The sequence below is a fragment of the Saccopteryx leptura genome, unplaced genomic scaffold, assembly GCF_036850995.1.
Source record: "Saccopteryx leptura isolate mSacLep1 unplaced genomic scaffold, mSacLep1_pri_phased_curated manual_scaffold_21, whole genome shotgun sequence".
Taxonomy (NCBI): Eukaryota; Metazoa; Chordata; class Mammalia; order Chiroptera; family Emballonuridae; genus Saccopteryx; species Saccopteryx leptura.
Window position 1 is genome coordinate 359,299 of NW_027095703.1, and position 14,376 is coordinate 373,674.

At 34.8% G+C, this 14,376-nt stretch overlaps 1 protein-coding gene across 2 annotated transcripts in view; it reads right to left on the reverse strand.

Moving 5' to 3' along the window:
• LOC136386917 (jouberin-like) overlaps positions 1–14,376 on the reverse strand; it is a 116,244-nt gene that overhangs the window by 55,599 nt on the left and 46,269 nt on the right. For both annotated transcript variants that reach the window (XM_066358036.1, XM_066358035.1), the window contains 3 exons: positions 12,251–12,369; positions 9,264–9,394; positions 7,850–7,990 (listed from right to left, as the gene is read on the reverse strand). In XM_066358036.1, the coding sequence (XP_066214133.1) occupies positions 7,850–7,990; positions 9,264–9,394; positions 12,251–12,369 (391 nt within the window). The remainder of the gene's footprint in view (positions 1–7,849; positions 7,991–9,263; positions 9,395–12,250; positions 12,370–14,376) is intronic.

Here is a 14,376-nt window from a genome sequence, read left to right on the forward strand (position 1 = left end):
TTATAATAGATGATTTCAGAAATTCCTTCAAGCTCTATGCATCTAACATTTCAAAAGTTTCTAAAACACCTTTACACAGGCCACGATTGGAGTAAGATGTTGCCCCTAAATAACTGTATTCCTTCACCATTTTCTCTTTGTGCTAAGTTAACTTTGTACATCTAAAACCTGGTTTTAATCTAACCTAACATGTTTAAAACTCACAATTTTAACAGTCTCAACCCCCATTTTCGAGTTTAGTATAGCAGGCTCTGAGAATTCAAGGATACTGACACCCCCAACCCGCACCCCGGGGTCTGAATCTTTTGGAGGTTGATAAGAAATTGCTGCTACTTAATTAGTGGCACAGCAGAGAAATGGACATGATGCTGGGGATGCAAAGGTAGCAACTACATCTACTTAAAAGAATGTTTATTAATCAAAATACTTCTAAAGTTTACCTCCAGTATTGGGGATTCTAAACTTTAAAGAATGAAGTAAAAATCTTAAAATGCTTTCGGAATTGACAATCCTTTGATTTATATAAGTGCTTTTTTTCAGTGCTTTTGTGTAGCTCCTGGACTTAAACAATTATAAAAAATAACGTGGTTTCCTCAGGAGATTTTAATCTTCATAGGAGGAAGAATGAAGGAAATAAGATATTTTAATCCAGTGCCCTTTGCTTTTGGATCAAATCCATGGTTTGTTATTATTAATATCTATGTGTACTCATGTTACTGAGTTTACAATAAAATACAACTAAAAACAACATACTCTTCCACTTCCACTATATATTAACAGTAAGACTTCCTTTTAGTTCAATGTTTATTTCTTTTTGTTTAAGACCTTTTCTTATATATAGCCCCACCACCACCTACAGTCATTTTACTGAATATTTAACACCTTTACCTACAAGTTATTCTGTATCAAATTACAATATGATTAATGTAAGCTAGCAGGTTTACTTCTGTAGTTTCCCAGAATTCAACAGTTATGCAGCACCCTCCATCTCTTTCTCTAGCACGTGATATGTGTAGAGAATTTCTGTAGTCTCAATGTTGTTCCCATAAAATTCGTATGTTGAAATCCTAACCACTAAGGTGATGGTATTAGGGGGTGGGTCCTCTGAGGTGTAATTAAATCATGAGAACAGAGCCCTCACAAATGGGATTTGTGCCTTAAAAGAGAGGCCCTGAGAGCTCCCTTGCCCCTTCCACCATGGAAAGTTACAGCTAGAAGATGCACTTTATAAACAAGAAAGTGAACTCTTACTGGATACAATTTGGTGATCCCATGAATTTGGACTTCCCAGTACTCTAAGAAATAAAACCCTATTGTTTATGAGCCATTTGAATGGAGGAAAACAAGAATGATCGTGGGACTTACACATTTTTTTATTGTGTTTTACCAGGCCTGACTTGTTGCTGCTTCAGCCAATATCAAGATACTATGCGGATGAATCCAAGAAGTATCGAATAACACTTCAATTCAAGTGGCCTGGGTATATTTTAGGGCCTGTTAGTAATCTTGTATTCCCTTAACATATTTTATAAGTCCAACAGAAATAGTGTCATTATAAAAACTGTCCCAAAAGTTACATAAGAAAGTGTAACACACTCCTGTCTCATAGCTAACCAAATGGGAGAGCAACTACCATTGTTTGGCAAATCCATTTGTTGATCAACAAAATATAAGTAAATGGTTTCCAAATTCCCTGAAGTACATGCTATTGTCCTTTCATGGTTTTGTATTCCATTATCAAGCCATTACCACACCGCATGCTATTCCACTGAAAGTGACTAATGTGTCTATTGCCACAAAAAATAGCTAGAATTTCTCAACTGCAGCCTGGGCCGTGAACTGTAACATCTCTAAGCTTTATTTTGCGTTAGTTTCATTTTATCTTTTGGAAAAAAAAACTGGATCTCAACTTTAAGATCAAATTGAACAGGTATTATTTAAATTTTAAAGGCGAATAAAACAGATGCAGAAACTCTTACATTACCTGATCCGGATCAAACAGAAAGTGGCAGCATTTTGTCTAGAACCCCAATACTCTCCTTCTCTGGCCTTTCCTACCACACTGTTGTTTAATTTGCACCTCACCATTCATTCTTCTTTTTGGTGAGCTTTAAAAACCACCAATGTAAGCATAAAAAAATGCCTGGATGAAGAATTCAGGGCTCTGGTTTATGCTCAAAGCTATGGAAAAACTAAGTTTTCCATGCCTCGAATCCTTATGTGACATAAACTTTCAAATCTATTAGTGAAGAATATTAAAATAGATGCTTCAGCATATGACCAATAAATAGGGTCATTTCTGCAGGTCTTAAAATGTGGCAATTTATTTTTTAATTTATCCTTTGAGGCTAATAACATATTTCAAATTCAACCGGTTACTTTTGTTACTGTATAATCTTATGCAAGTATGAAGATAATATTTGAATTTGCTTTCCAATCATTCATCATTAGTACTTGAAGAATACCACTAAATTATACATAAAATGGTAGATATCAAATTTATTTCAACTATACAGATAGTATCTTATTGAAAAAATACTGTAAAAGTAGTTACATTAAAACTGAGTGTTATATAATAAAGAAAATTTGTATTTTGGACTACAGTGAGAATGGCTTAATGCATTATAATTACCCTGAAAATTTGTAAAGGAGTAAACTATTAATAATAATAATATATAGGCAATGTTCCTTTTAATCATAAGGAGTTCTCCTAAATATTAAAAATGAAAACAAACAACACATTTCGCCCCAGGAATATTTGGCTACATTCCTGATGATGCAGGAAACGCAAAGATTTTATAAGTAGCTGTGACAGACAGCGTAATGTTCTAAGAGGACGGGCTCTGGAGTCGGATGGCCAAGAATCAAATGATAGCTTGACCATGTAACCTTATGCAAATTACTTCATTCTCCCTGTACCTCAGTTTCACCATCTGCAAAATGAGGACAATAAAGCATTTAACTCATGGGGTTTGGGAAGTTCTGTATGAGATAGTATATGTAAAATTCTCAGAGTAGTAGGGGACATATACTAAATGCTTGACAGATGTTAGCTACTACTACTATGATTATTAGCCCCAAATCTATTAACTGATCATGCCTTTCACTATATATTTTTTATAAAATTTAAGGGAAAATGCTATTTTATAGAATTTTTAATTTTATTTCAAGTGTTTATTGCACACTAGTAATATACCAGCTACTGTGTTAGATATAGGGCATCATAAACGCCATAGATTTTTGGTCAAAAAGTTATATAACAAAAATTTTTATAGGAGCCTAAAGGTACAGATTGCCCTAAACTCTGGTAAAGCATGTCACAATGTGAAAAATAAAGCTATTGACAATGACAATAGGTGGTCATTAATGAATCTGAATTCTACAAGTAAAATAACTTTAGTGTTAAAGGTAGATAATTGCTTTTCAGTTTAACTGAAGTTCTCCCAGAGGTTTAATCAACTACTAAGGAAACACAAAGGACTGGAATAGAGCATGGTAACCCAAGTGATTCCTGGGTTTCACAGCCCTGTTCAAACTGGCACATTATAAGTGCTCAATGAAGATATGTCTTGCTTAAGACTATGACTAAAAAGCACTCCAGTGTTAATGCTGACTCAGAGGAGACACTGCCACCTAGTGAAATATTAGGCTTATTACCTGCAACTATCAACGCAGACAACTTCCCAAATTTGACCCTATTTAATGCTACATGTATATTCATCATGTGTCACTATTCAGACCAGGTACTATCCTTACAGTAAAAAGATAAGCTACCATATCTGTTTCCTACAAGCTACAGATTATAGAAAGACATCACATACTCCACAAAGACAGAGTAAATGGCACTGTATGGAAAAAAAGGTTTACTTATGCAATCAAAAGTTAGTGTTTCAGGAAACCTGCTAAAAAGACAGATCAGTGTAGCAAATAAGGCCCTGGACTTCAAGTCCAGACAGTATGGATTCATGTCCTGGTTCCTGTAAAATGGGGTATTACAGAACCTATATAAGATTATTGTGACAAAATAAATATGTATAACGTGCTTAAGACAGTACTAGGAATACAGAAAGTGCTTTGTAAGTATTAGCTATGATTATGGTTGAATGTACAGCAGGATCCTAGAGACTGAAGTAGATAAATATTGATTAATAACAGAACATCATCTAGCTTTGTAAATTTAATTCAGTAGAAGCCGTTTCTCTGACTAGTGCTATGTAATGGGAATCCTTCAAGTTCATTTTTCGTGGCTCTTTGTGACTAAATTTTGTATTACAAGATGATTAAGCCTTTCAACATCAGGCAAATAAAACTGCCTTCTGAAAGTTAAAATCATATTTCTAACCAAAAAAAGCAAAAAGTCAGTAGAATGAAAGAATCAGAAGACCACAATCTGAACATATGCTTAACAGGGGAAGATGCTTTCTGACTCTTCACAGATTTTGCTAGAACTGAAAGATGGATGATACATTTAGCTGCCATTGTGGTCTCATTCAAGCTTATCTAACTTATTTTAAAAAAAAGGTTTGCTCCATTTTCCTTAAAAATTACCCAACCCTAACAACAACTCTGATAAATACTACTTAAAAACCATAGAACTGTTCTGTATCTTCCAAATTCTGTACCATTAAAACATTTACATAAAACTACATGGAAACTTTATTTACAGACAAGAAAGTTGGGGCAAGATATTCCTAAACAAACAAAAAAAATTTTTTAAATTTAAAGCTAAATACATCATATATAATAAATATAATTTTCAATAAAATGCTATTTGACTTGATGATTTGGGTCAGTATTTAACAAGTGCACTATTTTAGAGTCTAAAATAACTTTCATTTTCTTATGGATAGATATCATGCGCAAGAATTGTGCTAAATCTTGGATTGCTTGAGATTATGTAACTTCTTCCTAAGCTTCCTCTTTTTAAAAACAAGCAGAACACACTAATAAATTCAATTAAAAAATAAGCAGCAAAGAATTAAGAAATGTGTTAAAAACATTTTAAGTTTTCATTTGTTTGTAAAGGTGCATTAAAATAACAAAAATCATGTTCTAACTACATTGCAAAAATCATTTTAATTTCATGTGCATTATTTGATAATTTCTAAACCACTTTGAACTTGTTCCTTTTCTATGTTAAGACAGCATGGATATTGCATGTTCTTAAGTTTATACATTTATTTTCTAATACAACTAACCTAAAACAGTATACACTCTAATAAATAAAATGAAAAGGTTGCCAAAAGAAAAAATAAAAGAGGAAAAAAATACCTTTCCAATTCTATTCCATATATAGATACTTATCAGCCTAGGAAAACATAAGTTCCCATAAAGTCAAGTATGAACTAGTTGGGTGAGCATGATAACAACCCATTTTATCTTTCTTTCTTTGTTTTAATCTAGTGCTTCTTAATTTACAAAGTACTTTCACAGTCCCCATCTCATAGTATCTTCACAAGTAACTCTTAGGTAGCAAAGGTATTAGAAGTAGTAGCACCATTTATTGGATAAGAAAATAGATCTTCAGGAAGCCAAGGGTCTTGTGCAAGGTCATCAAAAAACCAGAACAGAGCCTAAAACCCATGTGTTTGCACTCCTAAAACACTGCTCTTTCTACTTACGACCCCAGAATGAATCTCTCAGTTGAAAACCTACTGTCTAAAAACCATATGGGTAAGCCTGACTAGCATATTCTAATGACGAAATCCTTCTATGTATAACAACAACAACAAAAAAAGAGTAGTACTTTAACTTGCATTTGTAGTGAAAATTTCAAGAGCCTAAAAAGCAAATTAGAAACTGCATGAAGACTGTTGTGAAACCTCGAATTCTGAGGAAATAACTGTGTTGCCTATTTCCTATATAACAGTTTCAATTATAAAGTCCTTAGGTATAATTCTCCTCTATGTGAGGATTTAGGGCAGGGGTGGGGGGTGGAAAGAGAGACCTGTTCCAGGATACATGCTTTAACTAAACACCAGGTTTAGACATTGGATGACCTGACTTTCCCATAATCTGACAGTGTTTTATTTGCTTGTAACAGTAAATGGCATTGTGTGGTTTAACAATTCTACCATTAGTAATAGTGTTCTATAAATTTAAACATGTGTTAGAGAAATTCATTAGTTCTTCTCAATAAGGTTCTTTAAAATAAGGTAAGTCTCAATTTTACACATTTTTAAATATAATTTGCCTGAGAAGACATAGTTAAATCCATACTATGATCAAGAAATTAAGGTTTAGAATGTAACTCAATTGTTTAACTCTACATATTTAGCACTTATTACACCATTAACCAATGTGATCTGTATTAACGCAACAAAAGCATTCACATTTAATTAAAACATTTTGTCCAAAGTTCTACATTAATACTACCTATATATGCATATTTGTATATTTATGCATTTATGACACTGTGTGTAAGCTATCCTAGTTAGGCTTAGCAAAAACAGTGAGTGATACATGACACCCTAAACAAATCAAGAAATGAATAAAGTTTTTAATAAATGAAAAAACTGAATTGCACTTTTGAGAGTGACAGCTCCATTAGTACAATGCTGAATAATGAAATAATAATATCAGGACTGAACTGAAAGAAATATATGAAAAATAGCATAAACCCATATATCCTAAGAATGCCATACTGTTCCTGAAAAACATGTCCAGTCTTTTTTTTTTTTCTTACTGAGACAGAGAGAGAGAGTCAGAGAGAGGGATAGATAGGGACAGACAGAAACAGAGAGAGATGAGAAGCATCAATCATCAGTTTTTCGTTGTGTCCTCAGCATCCCAGTCTGATGCTCTATCCACTGTGCCACCGCCTGGTCAGGCTATTTTAATGCTTTTATATTGAAGAAAATTGAAAAAAAAAAGTAAATCGCCTGAAACTAGAATAGTGTCCTACATTTATTTATTTATTTATTTATTTATTTATTTATTTATTTATTTATTTATTACAGAGACAGAGATAGAGTCAGAGAGAGGGATAGACAGGGACAGACAGACAGGAACTGAGAGAGATGAGAAGCATTAATCATCAGTTTTTTGTTGTGACACCTTAGTTGTTCATTGATTGCTTTCTCATATGTACCTTGACTGTGGGCCTTCAGCAAACCAAGTAACCCCTTGCTCAGGCCAGCGACCTTGGGTCCAAGCTGGTGAGCTTTGCTCAAACCAGATGAGCCCGCGCTCAAGCTGGTGACCTCGGGGTCTTGAACCTGGGTCCTCCACATCCCAGTCTGATGCTCTATCCATTGCACCACCACTTAGTCAGGCAAACATGTCCAGTCTTTATTTCCTTATTTCTCAGAATGACAGAACTGTGTAATTTTAGAGTTGAAAAATTCTGGGTTTTGCTTACATTAACATTAATTTTTTCCTTCTTTTCATTTTAAGACATGCTCAAAACTACAACTTATTAAAACTGTGCTTCAGTAAAAAACAAAAACATGGACTAAGAAATTAACTCATTTAACGGAATACATTTAAAATTCTGTATTTCTTAAACATTATTTACCTTATATTTAGTTAACATTCCCAAATATTAGGTGTATTTTGTTTACTAAACTGACTTACAAAGAAAGTGAAGACTACCTTTCTATAATTACAATGTAAGGTCACAACTATTATGTTTACTTCTGCTGACATTTAAATTTCAGAAGAATAGTGCTTATGGAAAAATGTTATAATATAATAATGACATAATCTAGTTAATCCTCTTGGCTCTTACAAATATATTTCAGAGAGGTAATATTAAGGATGATGATTATCACAGAGTTCATGATTCCTGGTTCAGTCTAAATGTAAAGGTTACTCTAAATATTCTCTACTTATCAAGCAGTGGACTTACCATGGTAATCATAGTTACACAGAACAATTGGCTCATTCTGTCCAAATGCACAAAATGCAATCATATCTTCAAATGGATGATAAGAAATGTCTCGAATAGGTGATTTGAATGGCAGTTTAGAATATACTGCTACTTGTTCTCCTAAATAAGACAAGACAGTCAAAAATTTTTCTTGTTATTTCTCATTAGAAGATTGTTCTACAACTTATCAAAAACATTTATAGGAAGTAATCATGAGGCTCACAATACTTACACAAACACCTTAAATACTTATAAATATTTGTGTACTACTGCATTAAATAATCATCTTTATTTTTTATTCTGCTGACTCTCCTCTTTCTACTTCTCAATCCGAACTCTTCAATGAGGTTTTCAAGACACAAAACACAGTTCAGAAGTAGAGAGGTACCTAACTCTGAGTTCTGACAGGACTGAGCAATGGCCACCTAACCGAGGACCCCAGAGAGAACCAGAGAGGAGCTGCAGAACTCTAAAGCTTAAGAAACTCTCTGGCTGGGCAAAGGTTGGTGGGAACTGATTTTTTCCAGAAGCTGTTTGAGGCACCACCTGCTTTAAAAATACATATGCTTACTAATGCCTATAAGGGGCCTACAGCAGAAGTCTAAGAAACCTATGAAAAGCCAAACTCAAAAAGCAAAAACTCTACATCCATTTATTGAAGGGGAAAAGAGACTTAACATTTTTGAATTGATGCTAAAGTATCAAAACCCAGAAAGGAAAAAAAATAACCAAAAACCTAAATGAACTCAGTATACCTAAAGAGAAGACCAAGAGAATAAACAATGGGTAATTAATACTGTTCATAAAGAAAATATACAGTGAATTTTATAAAATCCTCTCAATTTATTGCTAAAGTGGTTCATGTAGTTGTAGTTTTTTTGTTGAAAAGCAAAAATAAGACACAAATGAACTGCCCCAATGTAGTTTATTTTACTGGAAAGAAATTAAATTATAGTAATTCAGGTAAATTGATATGTTTTACACATCAAAAACTTTGATGGGAATGTTTCTAATGAAAATATATTGCAGATGTTTCACCACTTGTATACCTAGTTATATTTGAAATTTAGCTTGTAACGTTTGTATTTTACATTATAGTCCTCATTTAATAATTCTCTAAGATCCATAATATGTCATTACAGACAAGGAAAGAATAAACCTTAAATTGTAATCTGAAATTTGAAATCCATGAATATATCACAATAATAATGAACAGAATTTAATATAAATTTAGACTGTAGCTGATTTCCATTATCAGCATTCCGATTCTGAAAAACATAATCAAAGACATGCCATCAGAATTTCCTTGAAAATTATTTCATAAAGTGGTAGTTTTCACACTTCTTCAGAAACAAAAACAAAAAATTTTTTTGAAGTTCAATTAAATATTTACCTGTTTCTAGGTTCCAGACACATACCATCCCTTTCTCACTTCCAGCAAAGAGAAAAGTCCCACATGGTGTGAAAGTGCTATAAATCTTCTCCTGATAATTTGCTGCTCCTACAAATTTCTTTGCTGCTAATCTATAAACAAAAAGGTTTTTAGAAATGTAAAATCTATGTGGTAAAATTTTTAAATAGTTCATTTGCATTTAGCAAATAATTTTTGAAAATGTGTCATGTGGGAAACAGTCCATGCTGGAGGCAGAATACAGAAGAGAGAGCGCCAGGGCTCAGGGAGTTTATAATGAGTGGGAAAGAGAAACAAGGCATCGGCGTGAAACAGAAAGTGGATACAGAAAGTGCCACAGAGAAGAAAAGAGAGGGTACTTTGCAGATCAGGGAATAAAAATCATTTCCAGCTCTGACGGGAGGCTACTATATGGAAGTAGCATTTTTCTTTTCTCATGTGATAAAGTTTTAGAATCACACTTGATCCTTGCAGAAATATTAGACAGGACATATTATTAAATATGATATACAGCCTTCTAGGATTTTTGCTTATGAAAAATAGCTAACATTTTCAATGCTTGCTAAGTGCCAGTTAACCCTGGTTAAGAGAGAGGATATTACATACACTGCTCTGTTATCTGCTCTTTCCAGTCAACAAAAAAATCACAAGTAATGGCCCTCCATGTCAGAACACATAGACTATGCATTATCATTTAAATAGGCATGCGTTATATTATTGTCGAATGTATCTTAAGAAATTTTCTTTTGCTCTTCAACACATGGTTTCCAGCTTTCCCTTACCATGAATGTGATTATTATGAACAATCTTGTACATATGGATATATACTTTGCACTGTTCTTATTTCTATTTAATGTATTGCAGTGAAGCTGGTTAATGACATTTGATAAGTGTCAAGTACACAATTCTCTCACAGATCATCTGCATACTCCATTGTGTGCTCACCAGCCAAAGCCTAGTCACTACATATTTGACTTCTCCTTCATCCCCTCTCCCCTTCCTTTCTGGAAGTAATCATACTGTTGTCTAATTTATTTGTTTTTTGTACTATTTCATATTATCTTAACATATACTCTCAGACCTGAGGTTACCGAGGTAATATTTCTGCAGTCCTTGCCCCACGCTGCAATATTTTAGGTACTTTAAATGTATAAACTAGTTTATTCCCTCCAATCCCTTATGAGTGTATGTATGATTTCTCCCATTTATCTGAGTGCTGACAAAACAGAGGCACAGGGAGGTAAATCAGCCAGTAAAGCGTGGAAGAGGCTCTATTTCATTCTAAGTAGTTCACCTCCAGACACTACGCATGATCTTAAGCTGAAAACTATATTGCTTAAAAAGAGAAAAACCAAACTCCTTAGGCCTGGTCTTCTGAAATCTGGCTCCAACCTCTAGGTGTAAAAATTTCTCTCTTGGCATTCCTTAACAAAAACCGTACACTCATACAGACTAACTGCCTCTGCCTAGAATACAACCTGTATCATCCCTCCTCTGACCTTCACCCAGGCTTGCCATGTTATCCAGCTTATTGAACACTCCTATCTTATAGAAATTCTATCTATTCTTGAAGACTGAACTCAAAGCCAGCCTCTCCACAGAGCCTTTAACAAAAAGATTAAATTGTAGCTATCATCTTTGTTGCCATGAAAAATATAATCCTTATACTGTATTATATATTTATATTCATTAGAAATACATACTGAGTACTTGCTGTCTGCCAGGCATAGCATGGGTTCTATGTATAGAAAAAAAAAAGAATAAGCAGCTTCATCTCTCAGTGTAACCGAATTAAATACTGCCTGTGTTCTTTTGGCAGCAGTACACCTGGCTTACACACTCCTGACGAGCTACTTCTGCTTATCAGTCGCCCACAGCACCACGCCAGGGTCTCGAACAGTTCTACATAAATACTTAAGGGCTTAATGGTTGGCCCTAAAGAGAGAACTGTAGAATAAACTAATATAGAGCACCCCATTTGCTTTTCTAAAAACAGTAACGCAATCTAATAACAAGCTTCTTCTCATTTGTTTGGAACTCAATAACAAACAAAAGCACACCAGACGCCCCTGCTGACTTGACTAGAACTCTACTTCTTCCTTTTCCATTAAGGGTATTTCCCTTCATTCGCCTTATTCAGATATAAAACAATGACAACAACAACAAAACAAGGATTCAAAGGCTTTCTCATTTAATAATGATAGTATATCATAATACTATGCTATATCTAGATCATAGAATTTATAGACATTCCATGACAGAAGTTGTTTTTTAATTGTGAAAATAAAAAGCAATTAACTACATTTCAGCCTCAAAACTATTCACATTTTGGGCCACACAATTCTTTGTTGTTGGGACTGTCTTATCTATAGGGTGCTTAGTATTATATCTGATCTCTATCTGCCAGATATAAAAGCAACATTAAAAAATGTCTACAGACACTACCAGATGTCCCCCGAGGGACAAAACTGTCTAGGTGAGAACCACAGCTGCATTTTATTTTATTTTTTTTGAATTTTTTTTATTTTTATTTTTTGTATTTTTCTGAAGCTGGAAATGGGGAGGCAGCCAGACAGACTCCCGCATGCACCTGAATGGGATCCACCCGGCACGCCCACCAGGGGCCGATGCTCTGCCCATCCGGGGCATCGCTTGTTGCGACCAGAGCCACTCTAGTGCCTGGGGCAGAGGCCATGGAGCCATCCCTAGCGCCCGGGCCATCCTTTGCTCCAATGGAGCCTCAGCTGCAGGATGGGAAGAGAGAGACAGAGAGGAAGGAGAGGGGGAGGGGTGGAGAAGCAGATGGGTGCCTCTCCTGTGTGCTCTGGCCGGGAATCGAACCCGGGATTTCCGCACGCCAGGCCAACGCTCTATCACTGAGCCAACTGGCCAGGGCTATGCATTTTATAAATATAAATTCATTACTTATTCTATGAGTGCTTAACCTGTCAATAGTGAAATATACTTACATTCGGAGATCCATAATTCGCAAAGTACTGTCTTTGGTATGAATTAGCAAACGTTTTCCATTGGGATGAACCTCCAGATAAGTGATTGGAACCCCCTTAAGCTCACTCTCTTTAATTTCCTAAAATGATAAAAAAAACATAACTATATAATATTACCACTATAAAGTTTGGCTAATGTTAAGCCCTTTGTAGAGTAGGAAAGTAGAAAGATACTATTTTCGATTGTACTCACAGGATGCTTTTAAATTGTTTAAAAGGATCCTCAGTAGCTTCAGTTTAAGATCAAAAAGAAAGTTGATGAAATACATGTTTTGGTTCTTATCTAATATCACATTAATATGTGTCTTCGTAGTATATTCCCAAACAAGAAACACTTACCTCAAACGCATCCTCTAACATTGCATTTTTTGTTTATCACGGTGTAAAAAAGCTTCCATGTTTTTATAAAATCAAAGTGCAGAATTAACTTTCAAGTTCTATTTCAGTCTCAAATTATTTCTTCATACATTTCTACTTGTTATGAAAAAGGTTTATCTTCAGCAGGTAATTCTGAAATAATTTAATTTAGATGGTAATTTTCAGTGTTTTTTTTCATAGCTATTTAAGGCAGCTATAGAACATGCCTGATCAATTATATCAAGAAAGACATAAACACTGATGCAGTGTTTGCCTGAAGAAGTCTTGCATTAATTAGAATAATTACCAAAGGTCCTTCTTGTTTGGATTACCAGGAGAAACAAAAAAATTACAAATGTAAAACTGCTGGAAGTCCACAGAGTCAAACCTGCAGGCAGCATTACAAGTCATCCTTCCCCCTCAAGGACCCCACATTACTTTTTGCCTCTTTCTCCTGGTGGGTGTCCTCTTCAGAGGTGGGCTGGCCTCAGCAGAGGTAGCTGCAAACTGCTACCGTCCTCATATCTGCATTGAGCCTCTGCTACTGCTGTTTGACACTAAGAGCTGCTGTACGCTATTTTTTAAAAGTCACCGAAAAAGTCAAACACTGACACCACAGATGGGGCTTTTACTGAGCAGAACAACCATTTGTGTTGTGTGTGTGTGGGGGGGTGCGCTGTTGGAGGTCTCAGCAACTGGAGTAACACACTGATGCAAATGTGCAAAAAAAATCACACCAAGACTATAGAACAAGTTACGTTTTAGGTAATTTGAGAAAGATGCTGGCAGACTTAGTGTTTGTTTTATCTGTTCATAATTTCCTCCATATTTTTCTTAATCATATTCATGCTTACACTAGAAAAGCCCAGGTTCTATATCTAGGCAGCACATGGACACTCCATCTTAATAGATAAATGAGTACAACTTAGCATTTCCCACAATGCTGGTGGAGAAGAACCAGTAAGAAACTGGTCTCCAGTCTGTCCTAAGGCATTAACTACAGAGAAAAAAAATTCCAGCTCATTTCCTAACTTTTTATTTTTGAATGTCAAGTAACCACACCAGGCTGCAGATTTTCAAGGTAAATTGGCTTTTGGTTAATATACTGAGTAAAGAAACCCATGATTGTTAACACAAATAATAGGCTCTGCCTATTATTGTAGACCCAAATGAAGGAATTGGTGCCTTTGGGTCCCTTGCCAAACGCACAGGTATATTGGTAATTAGCATTCTTTCCAAAGTGTGTGAATCCCTAACCATCACTCACTAATCTGATAGAGAGAATGACTAAAAATAAAATAGACTGTTTCTTAAACACATCTGATAGACTCAACAGACTTAACTAATGGAAATTCTTTTACTCTTACAGCATTTTTTTTTCAAACAAGGACAATTGTTATACTCTATTATGAGGAACAGTAAGTTGAAATATCAGTTACTACTTATAGATGGTAATGTAATATAACATATAGCTCATTTAAACATAAATTTCAGGAATGGGTCACAGAATGCCACAGTGCAAATTATAGCTCAAGACTCTTAAGGGAAAGCCTGGCCAAAACGAAGAAAACTCTCACTAAGTTACTATATCATCAACTAGCCATCAGAAAGACAGGATCGTTAATCAATGACAACAGATTTTTCACGGACTGAGAAAAACTTAATTTTTTTGAAGAGAAAGAATATAATGTCCTGATATCTTAATTTAAGGGCAGGTGGTTCAGTGTTGT